At 57.3% G+C, this 15,883-nt stretch overlaps 1 protein-coding gene and 1 long non-coding RNA gene across 3 annotated transcripts; both read right to left on the reverse strand.

Moving 5' to 3' along the window:
* Window positions 1-30: 30 nt before the first annotated feature.
* DUSP14 (dual specificity phosphatase 14) lies at window positions 31-10,895 on the reverse strand. 2 transcript variants are annotated; one of them, XM_015881148.3, is made up of 3 exons: window positions 10,753-10,895; window positions 3,476-3,567; window positions 31-2,067 (listed from the first exon to the last, which is right to left on the reverse strand). In XM_015881148.3, exon 3 carries the CDS (start codon window positions 1,947-1,949, stop codon window positions 1,353-1,355), a length of 597 nt encoding a protein of 198 aa, XP_015736634.1. In that variant the 5' UTR covers window positions 1,950-2,067; window positions 3,476-3,567; window positions 10,753-10,895; the 3' UTR covers window positions 31-1,352. The 2 variants fall into 2 exon arrangements, with proteins under 2 accessions (XP_015736634.1, XP_015736633.1); XM_015881147.3 differs by lacking the exon at window positions 3,476-3,567.
* A 2,959-nt stretch (window positions 10,896-13,854) lies between these two features.
* LOC146757375 (uncharacterized) lies at window positions 13,855-15,875 on the reverse strand. Its single transcript, XR_014936441.1, has 3 exons — window positions 15,739-15,875; window positions 15,470-15,657; window positions 13,855-14,208 (listed from the first exon to the last, which is right to left on the reverse strand). It is a non-coding gene; the product is annotated as an uncharacterized LOC146757375 (long non-coding RNA).
* Between the last annotated feature and the right edge of the window lie 8 nt (window positions 15,876-15,883).

The raw sequence follows: 15,883 nt of genomic DNA on the forward strand, positions 1-15,883 counted from the left end.
ATTAGCACAGTTCTGAACAGGAAGCCAACACATGTTCTAGTTTAATCTTTATTGATTTTTTTTTATTTTTTTTTTTACAAGTATAGAATCTCATTTAAATCAGATAGCTATCTCAGCATCCAGCAATCTGCCTACTCATCCGTCAGGGATGCAGCAGAGGACAGGAAGGACTTGCTCCATCCACAGGGAGGGCAGCGGTGCCACAGGAAGGTTTCTCTCACATCTTCAGTTGAAATCTTTCTCATCATGAACAGAACGAGGCAAAGCCTTCTCCGCACCGCCATCCCTGTCCGGGAAGTCAAACAGATCGCCATTTTGTGCAGAACAATTCTAAAATGCAACATAACCTTGAGGACATAATGAAGTATTTTAGAAATGGGCTAAGGCAGATCATGACTGTATCTAGAGCAAAGTACTCAAATGGGTGTACCTACTTCCAGTTCACTGGTTGTCTGAGCGTTAGGAAATGCAACTCAGCCCTTTAGGAAGGTGGCCACGCACACAGCGTTTCCTAAACATCCCCTTGGCTGTGCGGTGGGGGAAGGAAGGGTTAACCTCCCGCTGCTGCCTTGAGCCACATGTCCACGAATTGGGTTTACTTTCCAGCCACAGAACACCACCAGTACTTTTCAGAAGTGTCAGTGTATTCCAGGACTTATTGCCCTGGCATGGAATGAGTGAAGGAGGACTTTGTATTTCCTTGATTCCAATCATTCAGATTTTATTTTACTTGTGCCTGACACGGACTAACTTCATTCTTTTTGACTTCTAATACAGATTAAGAGCTGACTAAAGATCTCAAACACTATATACTGAGAGTCACTACAGATGTTAGAGAAAACACCAGCACTAGCAACGCAACCCTGCACTGCCTCCTCCCTGCTCCTGGAAGCCGCACTGTTAAGAGTGGACTTCCCTGTCTGGTGCTAGTGCCACTCCCAAACCACTACAGGATTCTGCAAGGAAGCAAACAAGCTATTAAAGAAATATCCAGGCTACCGCATCACAAAGCGCACTTTGTTCATTAACTCCGCCAAACGCCTCGTAGGCCTTTCCTCATAGGATACTAATAAACTGACTAAAAAGAGAGGGAGGCTTTATGAAAGGAATAAACTTAGGAGGAGATCTCATTCTGCTAAATCAGAGAAAAATGGGATGGGGGAATCCCTGTAGAGAGAAATGCTTTGAAGGGAACCGTTGGCCTTGCGGGTTAGTGAGGTGAGAAGAATTAGTTGAGGTTCTGCTGTATGGTAAAGAACCAAAGTTGGCTGTAGAAAGAGAAGGGAACATCTCCAGTCTGGTTGACTTGGAACAACGTGTCCCTTCTGTTGTGCTTCCCATCTGCAGTCTCATTAAATTCCCCAGTAAGGCATCAGGGGTCTCCTCTCTCTCTCATAAACATCTGGGATGATGCCATACGGTGTCTGTACCATTTTAACCGTCGTCTTCCCAAACAGCTTCCTCTCGTAGTCTATCAGTTGCCTCCAGAAGCCCACGTTGGGGCGTATAACGGGGCGCCTCGATTTGACCCAGTTGTATGCTTCGAAGAGGGTCACCTTATGGTACTTCATCAGGTAGGCGATGCACAGGGTGGCCGACCTGCTCACGCCAGCTGCGCAGTGGACTAATGTGGCCCCGTGCTTCCGCGCCACGCTATTGATCTTGTCAGCAACGCTGTCGAAGTACAGGGAGATGGGGGCGTTGGGCATGTCAGCCAAAGGCACTTTGACGTATTCAAACTGGGGCCAATTGAAGTTGGGGATCTCGATGGTTGCGTTGATTATGCAGGTGATCCCTCGGGACAGGAGCAGGTGCCGGTTGGAGGCGACGCTGCCCCGGCTCAGGTAGAGCGAGGGGGTGATTTGGGCAATGCCCCCCAGGGCACCTTCAGAAAGCATTCGTGGAGCCATCAGAGTTCTCGGTAAGGAGTTGTGGCTTCTGGAGGTCATGGAGGATCTTGGCACTCACACCTCCATTATGGGAAGGGATCCAGTGGGATCTGCAGCCAAAGGAAGGATTGTCTGGCCCGGTAGTGCAAGGACAGCAAGAGCTTCCTCCGCTTAGTCACTGCAAAACACAAGCAACATCACGTAAGTGGAACACCTGTCTGATGAGCCCAACTCTGTGCAAGAGAGAAGGAAAACCCAACTCACCCTGCTGTGGCCTGGACAATCTCCTACTGGCAAACCTCCATGGGGTAAGGTTGCCCTGGGTTTGTATGATGTTTATTACCATGGGGCCCCCAGGCACAGCCTGAACAGATATTAACACAAAAATCTTCCATCCAAATTAGCTCCAATTAGTCGTCAAGGGCTTAGGCAGCCTACCTGTGGGCCCGGACAGTGTTTCATCCAGATTAGTGCATGGAAGATTAGTTACACCTTTTTAATGTTCAAAAGCACCAACTTCACAACTGGCTGGAATCCAAGGGGAGGGTGAGAAACATCTCACTCAGGCTGGATACAGGTGCCAGCAATGCACCCTGCCCTCTCCCCATTGCCACCCTTCTCCTTTTTTAGGTACAAGAAAGTCTCTGCCAAAGCACATAAACATAGGAAAGCTGCTCAATAAAAAAGGCAGTGAGTCACGTCCATCTCGATCAGTAATCGGTTCCCAGTGAGGCTGGGGAAGTGTGGAAAGAGTGACCTGGTTATGTCAAACAGAGAGTAAAATTGAAGCAGAGGTAGGGACAAGGGAGGCTCTTTTCCTGCTGCTTTAATAACTGACTAATGTTTTGGAGAAAGACACGCTCCGCAGAGGCGTGGGTTTGCCTGTGTGAGCCATTTATTCCCGGCCACCTCCGCTGTGGGCCCCAGAAAGGACATGATCTGGGCTCTGCTGCTATTTCAAAGGCCAGAGTGGAAAATAAAAGATCTGATTATATCTCCCCTACTCCTTTAGGACTTCTCCAAAGCCAGTGTAGAAGATGCAACCAAGGAGATGAGCCACAGAGTGGTAATACCTTGCAAGTCATTTCCACCTTTGTGGCCTCCAGCTGGAGCCAGGTGTGGGAGAGGCCGAGGTGGAGGCAGAGGCCACCTGGGCCCCCTCGAAGGGCTGAGACAGTGCCTGCAGCGTCCCCAGGCCCAACGCTGCGTGGTCTGTCAGCATCCTGGGCTCCAGAAAGCGCCGGCAGGTCTCAGCAGCAGCTGGTAGCACTGCCAGCAGATTTCTGGCATGGGTTTGCAGTATGGTAACTTAATGAGCATAACACAGTCTCCTCTGTGGCTTGTTCCCTGCTGGCAGCTACTTGAGCAGCTCCTGAAACCATGGGCCCAAAGTGCCGGTGCTGCAGAAGTTCGTGCTCCAACAAGAAGATTTTTGCTGCAGCTGTGAGCACTCAGCTTCCCACAGCGGGCACCCAGCTGGAGCAGCAGGGAACATCATGGCGTTTCAAAGGAATTGGGTTCTTAGAGCAGGGGAAGTCCCTATTCAAATATCTGCTGCTGGCAACACAAAGGATTTGGGCACTTACACTCCAGAACAAGCTGCTCCAAAGCACCACCTGGCACCTGGAGGTGGTGGGCTGCTGGAGCTGGGGTATCTCAGAACGCGTCCAATGCTGAGCTGGGAAGAGAAGAGAGCATGGGTTTGTTAGGCCCGAGACAGGGTGCCAGGCAGCATCTGACTCTGAGGCTGGTTAGCCACCAAGTTGGGTAGTTTTCCAAGGGCTGGAAAGGAGAATCACAGCTTCTCTGCATGGACACAGGTTGTAGAAAGGCAAGTTGGTGCCGAGAGCCACAGCATCCTGCTCTTGGGAGCCACAGGACTGGGACTGCATCCCCTTCTAATTGTCCATCTAGACCAGAGATAACACACGTCCTGAGAGCGGAAGGAACAAAACGGAGCGAGGTGCAATGAGCTGGGAGCAGTGAGAGCGGTGCTGGAGCCTGGCAGTCAGCGTGCCCACTGCAGGGCCGGCGGGCAGGGCGGGACGCAGCTCTGGCAGCACACAGATCCAAACAGGATTGTAACTCCACGCCATCCTCCAGGATTGCTGGGGAGCATTAGCGGGGAGGTGACCTGCAAACACGCTGCAGCCGCAGGGCTGGGCAGGGCTGTGCAGGAGGATCTGGCCTGTTTTGTCTAATAAATGCTGAATCCAGAGCCTTTGTTTGCTCGGTCTCAGCTCAGCTTTCATCGCAGGGAGTCAGCCAGCAAAATTGGCTGATCTCTGTTTCCGTGATGTCACCTGCCCTGCTGACCTGCTGCTGCCTGGGATGAGGAAGCTCAGTGCTGGGACCTGGGCAGCTCCAGGGGCTGCAGCAGAGCAGGGATCTGTCTCCTCCTGGCCATCAGGTGCCGAGTTCCTTGCTTCAGAGAGACATCTGAACAGAAACATTCCCCCAGTCCTCACAGTGGCATGAGTGGCAAACTGCAGGAGGGCTGAGGTTCAGGTCCCTTTGGGCTTTGGACTTGGCAAACAGGAGAGCAGTTGTTGGAGGTGAGATCTTCAGAGAACATCCTGAGATGGAAGGGACCCAACTCCCGGCTCCACACAGGAACACCAGAAAATCTTCAGTGCCAAAAGGCAGCAGAGAGGAAATGGGAACCCTTTGGTATGCAACATGAATAGGGACAAGCTGGATTTTCTCAGCAGTGAGAGCTAGGCTTGGTTTTGGCAGCATGACAGCCAGTGGCAGCCCCGTGCAGACCCAGCCCTGCAAGTGTGCTGTGGGGGCTTGGGGTGCTTTGGGAAGGGCTCCACTGCTTTCCATAAAGTGGTTCCTGCTTGCAGGCAGCGACTTATCCGGCCATTTGCATGCAACGAGCTGGGCTTGCTCTGCAAACTCCACAGCTCCAGGATGGCAGCAAACTGCCTGTACACTGCATGCAGCTCACCCGCAACACCGGCCAAGGACAGTCAGCTTTGTGCTAAGGGGACACTGCACGGCCAGGAAGAGAGCAGCAATGAGCCCCAAATGGCCGATACCTGGCAGCACTGCCTCGGTGTGAAGCAGAGCAGCCCTCGACAAGAAACAGTTAATGTCTCAGGGAGCATTTCATTACATAAGCAACCGCGAGGCTGCTGCCATGCTCTGAGCAAACTCAACACAGCCAAGGGTGCTGCACAGCAGAGAGAACAGAGGGCTGGGGAAGGCAGGAGGATACAGGGAGCAGCACCTTCCCCAGCATCAGCCAGCTGGGATAGCCCCAGGTACAGCACAATGCCTCTGCTGTGTGCCAGATCCATGCCCGTGGTGTTGTAGTCCTGGGTGATGACCAGAGCTAGCAGCAGGTGTGAGTCGTTACCTGCCCTCACAGCTGCCCCTTCCTGACACTCCAGCCTCGCCCCAGACAGCTTCTGATTTCCATTTGCTGTTCTCCATATGCCCAATTTACTCTGCTTTGTCCCCTCTGCAACTCAACGCTGTTACTCTTTATGCAGTGGTTCCCATCATTGTGCTGGGGCAGAGAGAGAGGAAGAGGCTGAAAAGGCTCTTCTCAATTCCTGCTGCATGCCAAAAAAGACCAAAACAAAACAAAGCACACAACTGAGGATGTTGTGCAGTGAGCAGTGAGCCCCACGGAGCCAGCTGCCACCCATTGCTGCAGGGGGAGGCTCCAGGTGCCGGCAGGGTCAGTGCCATGTACTGAGCTCAGTGGGGGTCCCTGGTAATACAGCCCCCTCCTGCCCCAGGTGGAAGCTGGTGTTTCTCTCCTGTGCCTTCACGAGGGCTGGGGGAAGGGACTCACTAATTAGAGCCTGGAGGTGAGCCCACCTCTAACGCCTCCAGGTGTGCACCAGCTGCCCTGGGGGGGGGGTGGGCTCATAGTGACCAGCTGGTCCTCCCCAGCATTCTCTGCAGCAGGATTTTGCTTCTGCTCTGTAACAGCAGCTCTCTCCTGATGGCTCCAACATGCTACAATGACCGTGTTCCACTGAGCCTGGTGAGTCTGCAGGGCACTGTGTGTGTTTCTGCTGTTATATCTCTGTAGCAGTTTGTGTGGTGGGTAGCCTGCTCCCTCAGAAAGGCCACCACTGATGGTGCTTACAGCTCTTGTTCTAAGTCGTGCAGTAGTTGGCGTTTCCTCTTCTGGCTTCGGTTCACAGAGGTGTGGATTTCCATTAATGAAAACTGAGATTCTATTAGGAAAGTGTTCTTGGTTCCTGGGTCTTCTGAGAGCTCAGGAGACTGATGCAGATGCAGGCAGATGTTACAGTTCATTGTGCTGTGGTCTCTGGAATACTGGAGGGCCTTGCTTGCTGGTCTTCCAGTGATGACATGGCAGCTCTGAACTTCAAGGTTCTCGTTCTGGAGATGCTGGGTGGCTTTTTCTGTGGCTTTTTAGGGGGATTTGAAGGATTTTCTTTTTTAAGAGCTCTTCTGGCTTGAGAGCAGAGGCACTGACTTGTTCCACAGGGGTGTGAGTCAGGGCTGCAGTAAGCAGCGTGTTATATATATCAGTGCTGTGGTACTGTACCTAGCAGAGGTGAAAGCACCTCTCTGGCTCTCCTCCCCCAGCACTGTGAGCCCTGGGCCCACAGGCTGGTGCTGAGGGGTGGCCCTGCTCTGGTGCTGCTTCTGCTTATCCCCAGCACAGCCCAAGGGCCGTGTGTCCCTGGGGATGGTGGGAATGCACCAAGAGGGGCCTAGTGTGCTCAGGGCATGGGGAGGAGCAGGTTCAGAGAGAGCCTTGCTCCCAACTAAGTGAAGCAGCAGAAGCCCCCAGTTTCTTTCCCAGAGCATCATCTGGGATTTAAGCAGGTCTGTGGGGTGTATGATGTATCAGCACTGCAGGTTGCTTCTCCCCCTCCCCAGGAAAGGTAAAGCTATTCATTTTAGAGATGACAAACGCTGCAGTAAAGAGTCAATACCGTAGGCACTGGAACGAGTCTGCTTAGGGCCCTTCCTAGCTAGGCCAAACAGCACATTGCTTTGGAAACGGTCTTGGAGAATGGCATTTAGGATAAATTTCAGCAGAGAGCACAAAGTGCTGCTGGTATCAGGGTCATGGCTTGGTCGTGCCAGGTCCGAGGGAGCTCAAGGCTGGGGGCAGCTCTGCCTCTGTGGGTAGCACTGCAGCAAAGCTGGGAGGTACAATGTGAACTGCAGCCCCTGCCCTGATGGGGATGTGCTCCTGGAGCTGCCGTCAGCCATCGGTGTGTCCTCGTGAGCAGAGAAATGAGCAGTTGGGTTTTGGATTGAGAAACAGCAGGGACATGGGGTGAGGTGGGTGTGACGGAGGATGCCTCAGCTGTACCTTGCACCTGTGGCCAAGCCCTGATTCCTGCTGGCTGCCTGCATTACCTTCTTAGGCAAGCACAGGATGGAAGCTGTCAGATGCGAACCCGAGATAACAATCTGTCTCCCAGAAGCTGTGAGCAGGCCTGGCTGCCTGCGCAGCACCCAGCACAACCGCAGCCCCCGCACTCACAGACACATGCTGCTGTCAGTGCTGCGTTCAGGCGCTGCTCCTTGCCATGCAGGGGGGACATGCACGGTTTGGCTGTGAGAGGTCCAGGGCTGATGGCTGCTCAGTGACCCTGCATCCAGCACGTCTGGTTGGAGAGAGTGAGGTTTATCTCCATGGTGTGGCACTGCCTCCTCCACACAGTGGGAATCCGGGCTGCTCCCGTGACCTGAACCTGATCTCCAGGTGCCCTGGTCTCTGACACTGCCTGCCAGCTGCTGTCACGGCTCTGCTCCCTTCCCGGCCTGCAGCATGAAGGTATAACCCCTGTGCGATGCAGGGCTGTGCTCTGGGGATGAGCTTCCCTCAGCAACTGGTTTCATCCATGAGAAGCAATCTGCTTTCTTTTTTTTAAAGCAGTGCCTTTTATTTCAGAGCTCCTAATGTGCTCCAGCGCTCCATAGCACTCTATGCAACCGCTGCTCAGGCCCACAGTGCAGCCACCTGTGTCTTGCTTAAACTCAGGCTGGGCGCATCAAATGCTCTCTACAAAGCAGAATGAAGCCTTGAGGAGGTGTGAGCTGTGCGCAGCGTCAGGGCTGTGAGCTGGCTGAGCTCTGGGGGCTGTTCTCAATTCCACGTCTCTCAAAGCGAGAGGGGAGGGAGAGCGTCTGTTCCAAAGCTATGCTGCTTATTTTGGCACCAGCTGATGGCATCTGGGCTGCAGGCAGAGCTCAGAGAAGCTCCCCCACTCCCATACTGTGTGTGTGTGACCCTGGCTGCCTGGGCACCTGCATGGAGCAGAGCTGTGGGCAGGCTGTGCCTCCTGGGGTGTGCGATGGAGCCTCCTTTCTCCCAGGGATGTGCCCAGCTGACAAGAGAGATGCCTTCCCTTCCCCATCTGCTGCACAAAATCGGCTGCTCCAATGGCTGTGTGATGGGGCTGCGTGGTTTGCACCCGGGGCTACAAGGCTGCTGCTGCCAGAGGCTGTTGGCCTCTCATTGCTGGGCAGCACCTCTGTGCTCTGCCTCAGCCTGCACCAAAACCCATAAAATTGGAGGCAGCTGTGAATTCACTGCTGTGATTGCTGGAAATTGTACAGCACCTCCATGCTGCTGCTCACCCAGACCTCTTTCAGAGGCTGTTCCAAGCAGTGAGCATCTAAGTACAGCCCTCCTTCCCTGAGCAATCTCAGAGCATCGTGCTCTCAGTGTGCCTGTGGTGGGAACCCCTGCTGGGTGGGTGAATGGGGCCATGGGCAGCACAGGGCCCTGGGGAGGTTCAGCTGAGCTGGAGGGAAAGCAGTGGAGCAGCTGCCTGGCCCTGCCGGCCTCCTGCCTGCAGCAGCTGGAAGGAATGAGGTCGCTCTGAGCGCATTGATGGGGTTGCTTAGGGTAACAGGAATGGAGGCCAACTGTAATCAATTAGCTGGAAATCAAGTTTACATGCAGCACTGAATGCTTCCCATGCAAACAGCACAGAGGCAGCACCCCTGGTCTCCGTGTGCTGCGGTTGGTATGGGCGGCCACACAGCACAAGGCGCAGCGAATGCCAATGTTCCTCATGAATAGGGATTCCTGGCTCCAAGGAAACACAGCCCTGCTCAATCCTGGGGAGGTGCAATCTTTATGGGGGGAACATGAAGCCCCATCAGTGCTGTGCTGTCTCCAAACGCCCCAATGGAGACACTGGCACCTGACCGGTGAGCTGTCCTGCAGGAAGCTGCCAGCTGTGGTGGTTTAATTGAACACAAGATGCCTGAGGGCTGCTCCTGCCTTATTTAAAGGGGGAGAGGAGCTGGGTGGGATGAGCCCAGTTGCAGGGAGGGCCCCATCTGCAGGGGCTGTGCTCCAGAGATCTCCAATCTATTTCCAGGCACCAGAGCCCTGGCTGGTTGTTGGTTTGGAGCTGGAACTCTGTGTATATATCTAGAGACAGAGGGGGTTGGGAGAAGCTCCCATACCCAATTTGAGTCATGGATGTTGCTTTCTATGGGAAACCAGCCTGGCAGGAGGGAGGGCTGCCTACATCCCTATGGTCTGGGGCAGCAGGAGGGCTGTGAGTGGGCTGCACTGACAGAGCTCGGCCTCACTCTGGGTTTCCTTCTTCCTCGCTTCCACCTGGGTCCCAGATGTGATGTTTCTGGCTCAGGGTCAGCGCTGCCTTTCAAAGAGAGGCTCCAACAGGGCCCCTCTCGCACAGAGTTCTGCATTTTGTTCTTCTCTCCCATAATTTCCCATGTAGAGGATTCCCCCCCCCCCCCCCAATCTATTGCTGAACACTAAAGCAGCCTCAGCTCGCCTCTCCAGTTCTGAGCCTTAGTTGGGTTCAGCTGTTTGGTTAAACTGTGCCACTTCCCATGTTGGCCACATCAATGTGGAAGCTGGGCCAGAGCCGGGAGCTCCTGGAGTGGGAATGAAATCCCTGGGATTTCTCTTGTTCCCAGTGGGCCGGGTACGTCCCGGGGCAGGAGGCACCATCAGCATCGAGCCACTGCTGAGCACAAATGCTTCCAATCTGCTGCTCACAGGGCTGCACTGCCCGGAGCGCTGCTGGTGTGTGCCCCCCACACCGGGGCTGTTGTGCCTTTGCTGCCTGGAGCTGGAGCTGTGCTAAAGGCCACAACGGAGGCACTGGGGCCAGCAGCGCACCTGGAGGCGGATGGAGAGGCCCAGAGAGAAGCAATGTGCTCCCTGCCCGGGCCGATGTGGCCTATCGTAAGGGACAACAATGTTCTGCCATCGGTAAATCCCTCCACCGTTCCTGCGGCGCTATGAACAAACCGAGCCCACAACGTGACACCGGGATACCCGGCAGCAGGCAGAGCTGCGCGGCACGGCGCTCGTTTGCCGTCCCGTCGAACAGGTTACGGCCGGGCACGGGGCCGCCATGAGCCGCTGCTGCCGGCGACGATTCGATGCGTTGCGGGGCCCCGTCCCGGGATCAGCGCCCGGCGGTCGGGATGCGCCGCCCGGCCCCGCCGTCGGGCTCCCCCCGAGGAACCGCCCCGAACTCGGCCGTGGGTCGCGGACCCGCCGTGGTTGTCCCCCCCCCGTCCCGCTCTCCGGGCCGTGCCCGTCCCGACCCCCCCAGCGCAGGCGGCGTGACCGGCCCCGCACCGCCCGAAGGGACCGCGCCGATCCCGCCGAGCCCCGCGGCGGCCGGTCCGGGCTGGGGGCACCGCGTTGTGCGGGGAGCGAGCAGCCGGGCCGGCACCGCCAGCTTTACGGATGGAGCGGGGCGATGTGCGAGCGGCGCTACGGGAGAGCACGGAGTTACCGCCGCCCCCGGAGCCCGCAGCGGAGCCGGATCCCGGTGCGCACCGCGGGGCAGCCCCGGCCGAGGCCCGGCTCCCCCCCCCGGCTCATCCCCCCACCCCCCGTCCCGCATCTTACCGCGGCTCCTGGTCGCTCCGCTCTGCTGGCTGCCGTCCCGCGGCGGGCGGCACTTTTATCCGCCGGGCAGCGGCCGGGCTCGGGCTCGGCGCTGCCACCTGATCGCGGCGCTGCCGGGGCCGCCCTCCGCCCGCCCGCCGTGTGCGGTTGCCCGGCTACGGCGGGGCCCGGCCCGCCCGGCGCTGCCCCCGGGCGGAGGCAGCTGGCGCCCGGCCCGCGCTTAAAGGCGCAGCGCCGCCTCGGGGCCGAACCGCCGCCCGGGGGAGGAATGGAGGGATGGGGGGGTTGGGGTACGGCGGTGCGATGGGAACCGTGCGGAGTGAGAGGCGGAACGTGCGGGGGGTCGGTGTGCGGACAGGGGCCGCTCCGTGTGTGTCACAGCGGGGACACGCGGTGTGTGCGGACACTGTATTGTCCCGGGGGGGCTGGGGCCATGGGGACGTGGTTCGGTCCTTGCGTGACATGACGGGGGCGCGATGGACCCTGCGGGGCGGTCCGCTGTCACTGCGGGGACACACGGACATCGCCGTGGGGCTGTGGGGGACGCGGGCACGGCATGGCGGCACTGCGGGGAGCAGCAGGAAGATGCTCCAGGAGCGTTGTTGGCAGCCGGGCCCGCTGCCCGCCCGGCGGGGTGGGCTGCTGAGGGCGGCAGGGCTGGGAGCTCAGCGGGGCCTGGCACGGGAGGAGGAGGAGGCGGCAGTCTGTGCTTTAACCCCGCTCCTGCTGGAGCACAGTGGCCGCCTCCGAAGCGCTGCCGCCCGGCCCCGCTGTGCCGCCTTTCTGCCGGCGTTCTGCTCTTGTCGTGGTGCGTTGGGACCAAAATAGCAAAAATCCCCACTCGGAAGCTTCCCTCACCTCCAGCCCTTTGGCTGTTATCTCACTTCAGTGGGTTCTGTGACTCAGCAGCCCAGATGGAGCCGTCCCTCACGGCCCAGCACCAAATCTGTTCATTGCTCCAGAGGCTGCTTTTATTTCCCAGATCCTCTCTGCTCTGTAACATCAGTGTTCTCCCTTAAAACGCCGCCTCTCCAGCCCAGCAGCTCATCCAGCGCGGAGGTGGCGAGGAGCAAAAATAGGCAAATTAAAAAAAAACCAACACAATACAATAAAAAAGCTCCCAAAAGGCCAAAAAAACCCCAAAAAACCGACAACGTGAGGATCTCGGCTGTGAGCTGGAGCTCTGCCGTGCCTCCGTGTTGCGTCAGATGTGCTCTGCTCTGCTCTGAGCTCTGTGGGCTGGGGCTGATGCTCACTGTGGGGCCTGCAGCTGTGGGGTTTCTCCCCGTGTTGCAGCCCTCCAGAGGGTACATTGGGTGTTTGGGGGCTTTCGTTGCCTTCTGGGGTGGATTTGGGGCGGCAGCCACCTGTAGTGCTCCTCCACACACCACAATGGACGTTCCTGGGCTGTGTGGTGGTTTCAGCACGGCCTGCTGCAGCTCTGTGTGCTTTCAGAGTGGGTCAGGGCAGGCAAAGAGGGCAGCTGTGACCCCAGGGCACGGCGTAGGAAGCGGGTCTGGGGGTTGGAGGAGACACCTCCCCACAGTCAGCACAGGGCTCTTGTCTTGGAGGATGTGACTCTAAGCAGGACCAGGCCGCCCCGCCATGTTATGGGGCCCTTAGTGCAGCTGGGTGCATTGTCACGGTGCCCGTCATGCTGGGCTGAGCGCGGTGCGGCGCCGGGCGCGTTCCCAAAGGGTGCGTCCAGCCCCGGGTTCATCATCTGGTCGTTATGGCCATTAGCTTAATCACCGGGTGTTTCCTGCCGTGCCCTGTGATCAGCGGTGGCCACGCGTGCAGGTTGAGGTTTCCGCACCAGACCCAGCGCCGTGCAGCAGGAATCCAGGAATCCAGCCCTGCTGCCAGCCAGCCTCCCCAGTTTCCATGGTTACACGGAGTTTACCCTTCCCTGGAAGGGCTGCAGGGACCCCGTGTGATGTGAGCAGCCCTGGGACGTTGGGCCCTCCCTCGTTATCCACCAGCCGCCATCACCGGGTGGTGAAAGCACGTGGCACAGCGTCCTCCTGGTGGATGTGCCCACCGAGCGGCACCTCGGGCTGTGTGGGGCTGTGTGTGGGGTGTGCGGTGCTTCTGGGGGCTGCTTTTCTGCTCTGTGCCCCACAGTTTGTGAGTGACCCCAGCTGGGACCCACGGGCAGGCAGTGGGTGCTCTGCTGTGGGTAAGTGAGGCCGAGGAGCCGTCGGCCGCCTGTTGTTAGATGCGAGGTGACAGCGAGGAGCAGAGGAGCCCTGAGCGGGCATTCAGGCTGTGGCTTGTTAATGGGGGAAAACAAGACCTGAGATTGAGGTCAGCGCTTATGATTTAAGCGGCCAAATATAGGTCAGCAGAGGCCTCTCTGGGGAGGCAGGCGGATGTCAGGGCACAGGAGCAGCTTTGCTCGCTTTCAAGCAACGCAGGGAGCACAGAGCACCACAAATCCAACCCGTGGGGTGGGTGCTCTGTGTGCTGGCAGGGGGACATCTCAGCTGCCATGTCCCTGCATCTAGGGTGTCTGCAGTGCTGCCCCGGCACCAGGTGCCTGATTGATGTGAGTGCATGGAGCGCTGTGATTCACGGGGCTGGTGCGTGGAGCAGGAAGCGCTTCCACAGCCCAGGGGTGGGCACCCGGCCACATGCCAGGGCTGAGTCAGTGTGGGGCCACACTCACACCTCACCCTGCATCACTGCCCACTGCCAGGGCCAGTTTTTGCTCCCGTGGGTGCTGGTGGGCTCTATAGGGCCATGGGAAGCAGCTCTGCTGTTTGCTGAGTTGATGGGTTGCTCGCTGGATGGGAAAGCAGAGAATGGTGAGCTCCATCCAGGTGTCTGCCTGCTGAGTCCTGGTGCCTCTGGCCCAGCCGGCAGGCGATGCTCTGCACCCCAGGGCTGTGTGCTGTGATGGGGGCAAGCAGGGGCTGATGGGCTGACATGGCTTGGCTGCTCAGCCTCCAAAGGTGCTTGTTACTCTTGCACCTCTCCCACTGTGGCTCCATCCCACCCCATCTCAGCCTGCACTGCCTCTGGGGCGGCTGAGCCAGGTCACTGCCTCACTGCAGGCACCTCCTGCTCGGGGGGGAAAAAAGAAGCAATTGCACAGAAAGCTCCGGGGATGCCAGATTGCTTGTTAGTTGGACACGCAGAGGAAGTTGCTGCAGGGCATCTCCAAGTGGGTTTTCCTGTTTTTATTTTGAAGAAGCCAGGAGTTGCAGTTTTCCTTTAACTGTCACTGAAGTGCTGCTGCTCCAGAGCAGTGATGTTTGAGTTCAAAAGGTTTTGGTTTCATGGGCCCCACCCGACGGGAACCTGAGCAGGTGCTAAAGCTGCATTTGTTGTCACTTTGCTATCAGCATCACCTGCTGTGCTGCAGCCTGGAGGACCCTCCGTGCAGCCCTGAGCTGCCGGCCCTGTCACCAAGGGGCCGAGCCCATCGCCGCTGTGTGACTGCAGTGCTCAGACCTGCAATGAGATGGAAGCAGCGATGCTGTTGGTGGCAGGCAGATAACAGCCCTGAGGATCCATCCCGTGCACACCTCGTGTGATGGCCGTTGTAGGAGACCGCGGATGTGCTGGGATGGAGCAGCTGCAGCCGCTCCATATCTCCTGAGCTCGGCTGTAATTAACGCTGCAGGTACCCAGATAGGCACGTTAGCCCGAGCTGGCTGCCTTCCATCCCTCCCCAGCCTTGTTCCATATTTAATCTTTCATGTACACCTGAGTCTCTAATTAAGCCAACTGTGATCCTTAGCCGTGTGCCCGCAGTGTGCTAACGAGGGCTGGCATTCTTGGAGTGCCGTGCAAGCAAGACCCACGTGCAAACAAACCCATGGGCACCCTCTGCTCCTTTGTTTCTGTCTTTGTGTTTCCCTGCCCTGCAGTAAGGCAGATCCTGAAGCGGGGTCTGGACTGGGGCCCCATTAGCAGCAAAGTTCTCAAAAATAGTGCACAGGGATTGTGTTGTGTTACAAACAAACCATCATGAAGCTTGAAGGGTCTGAAAAGCCTCTTTCTGGGTCTCTATGGGCGGCTGCTGCCTGGGGAGCTGGGGGGTCTCAGTGGGGAAAGGCAGCACTGAGGCCGCGATGCTGCAGCAGTGCTGGATATAAATAAAGCCCCGTGCCAGGGCTGTGAATGGGGCTCTGATTTCCTTTGGTTGCTGTGCGGGTCTGGGTGATGGGGAGAGATGTGTGTTGTAAATAGAACACCATATCCATGGCAACGCCAACTTTTCATTATTGTTAATTACTTGAGCAGTGCCAGAGCCGCACATGGAGCTTCCCAGTGCAGAGAAAGATAGATCCCATTTCATAGCCCCTCCAGTGCCACCGCTGCTGCTGTGAGCTCCTGGAGGCCAGAGTGGGTGGCACGGAGACATTTTGTGGAGCAGAGAGGAGCAGGGATGCGAAGGAGGCGGCACTGGCACAGCTGCAGAGTGGCTGGTGGCTCAGGGGAGCTTTTGTCCCCACATCCCCCTCCCTGGAAGTGACTGAGGGCACCAGGGATGGGGATGTTTTTTGCCTGAGCACAGCCTCCTCTCTGCGGAATGGAGGAGAGCACGCCGCTCACCTGTCTGCTTATTGTTATATTGCCTTGGAAGAGATTTGAAAGCTCCTGGGGTGGGAGGTCCCACTCTGCCTCCTGCTGTTGTTTGCTCAGGTCCCAGCTGGTGTTATTAGCATTGGACCCAAAAATCTGCCATCGCGGTGTGACTGCTGCTCACCTGACCTCAGGCTGAGGTGTGGGCTGTGCCATGGTGCTGTGTGTGCCCCGCGTGGGCAGAGGTTTGTTAACCCTTCATCCTGCAGCACAGGAGTGTTGTGCTGGAGCCTGGAAATGAGAGCAGGAACGAGGAGGTGCTGAGTGTGGTGCAGGCTGGCAGCCTGCTCCCTTCCCTGCTTGCGAGGTGCCCTGCAAGAGGAGAAAAACCTGTTGTTTTTCTGCTTTGATGCTGTGAGGGAAACTTCCCTGCCCCGTTTCCCGTTGCCTCACCTCTCCTACTTTCCCTGGAAATGAACGCTGCTTTCTGGCTCCCTGTTATCCAGAGGGATGCAGCTCCTCCCCTCTTATGGCAGCACAGAGCTGGATGGAGCAGAGGCAGCTCTGTCTTGGAGCCCAGGAATACCCAGCGAAGATC

This window comes from Coturnix japonica, chromosome 22 (assembly GCF_054131305.1).
Source record: "Coturnix japonica strain WE chromosome 22, WE-NBRP24, whole genome shotgun sequence".
In the NCBI taxonomy this organism is placed as follows: domain Eukaryota; kingdom Metazoa; phylum Chordata; class Aves; order Galliformes; family Phasianidae; genus Coturnix; species Coturnix japonica.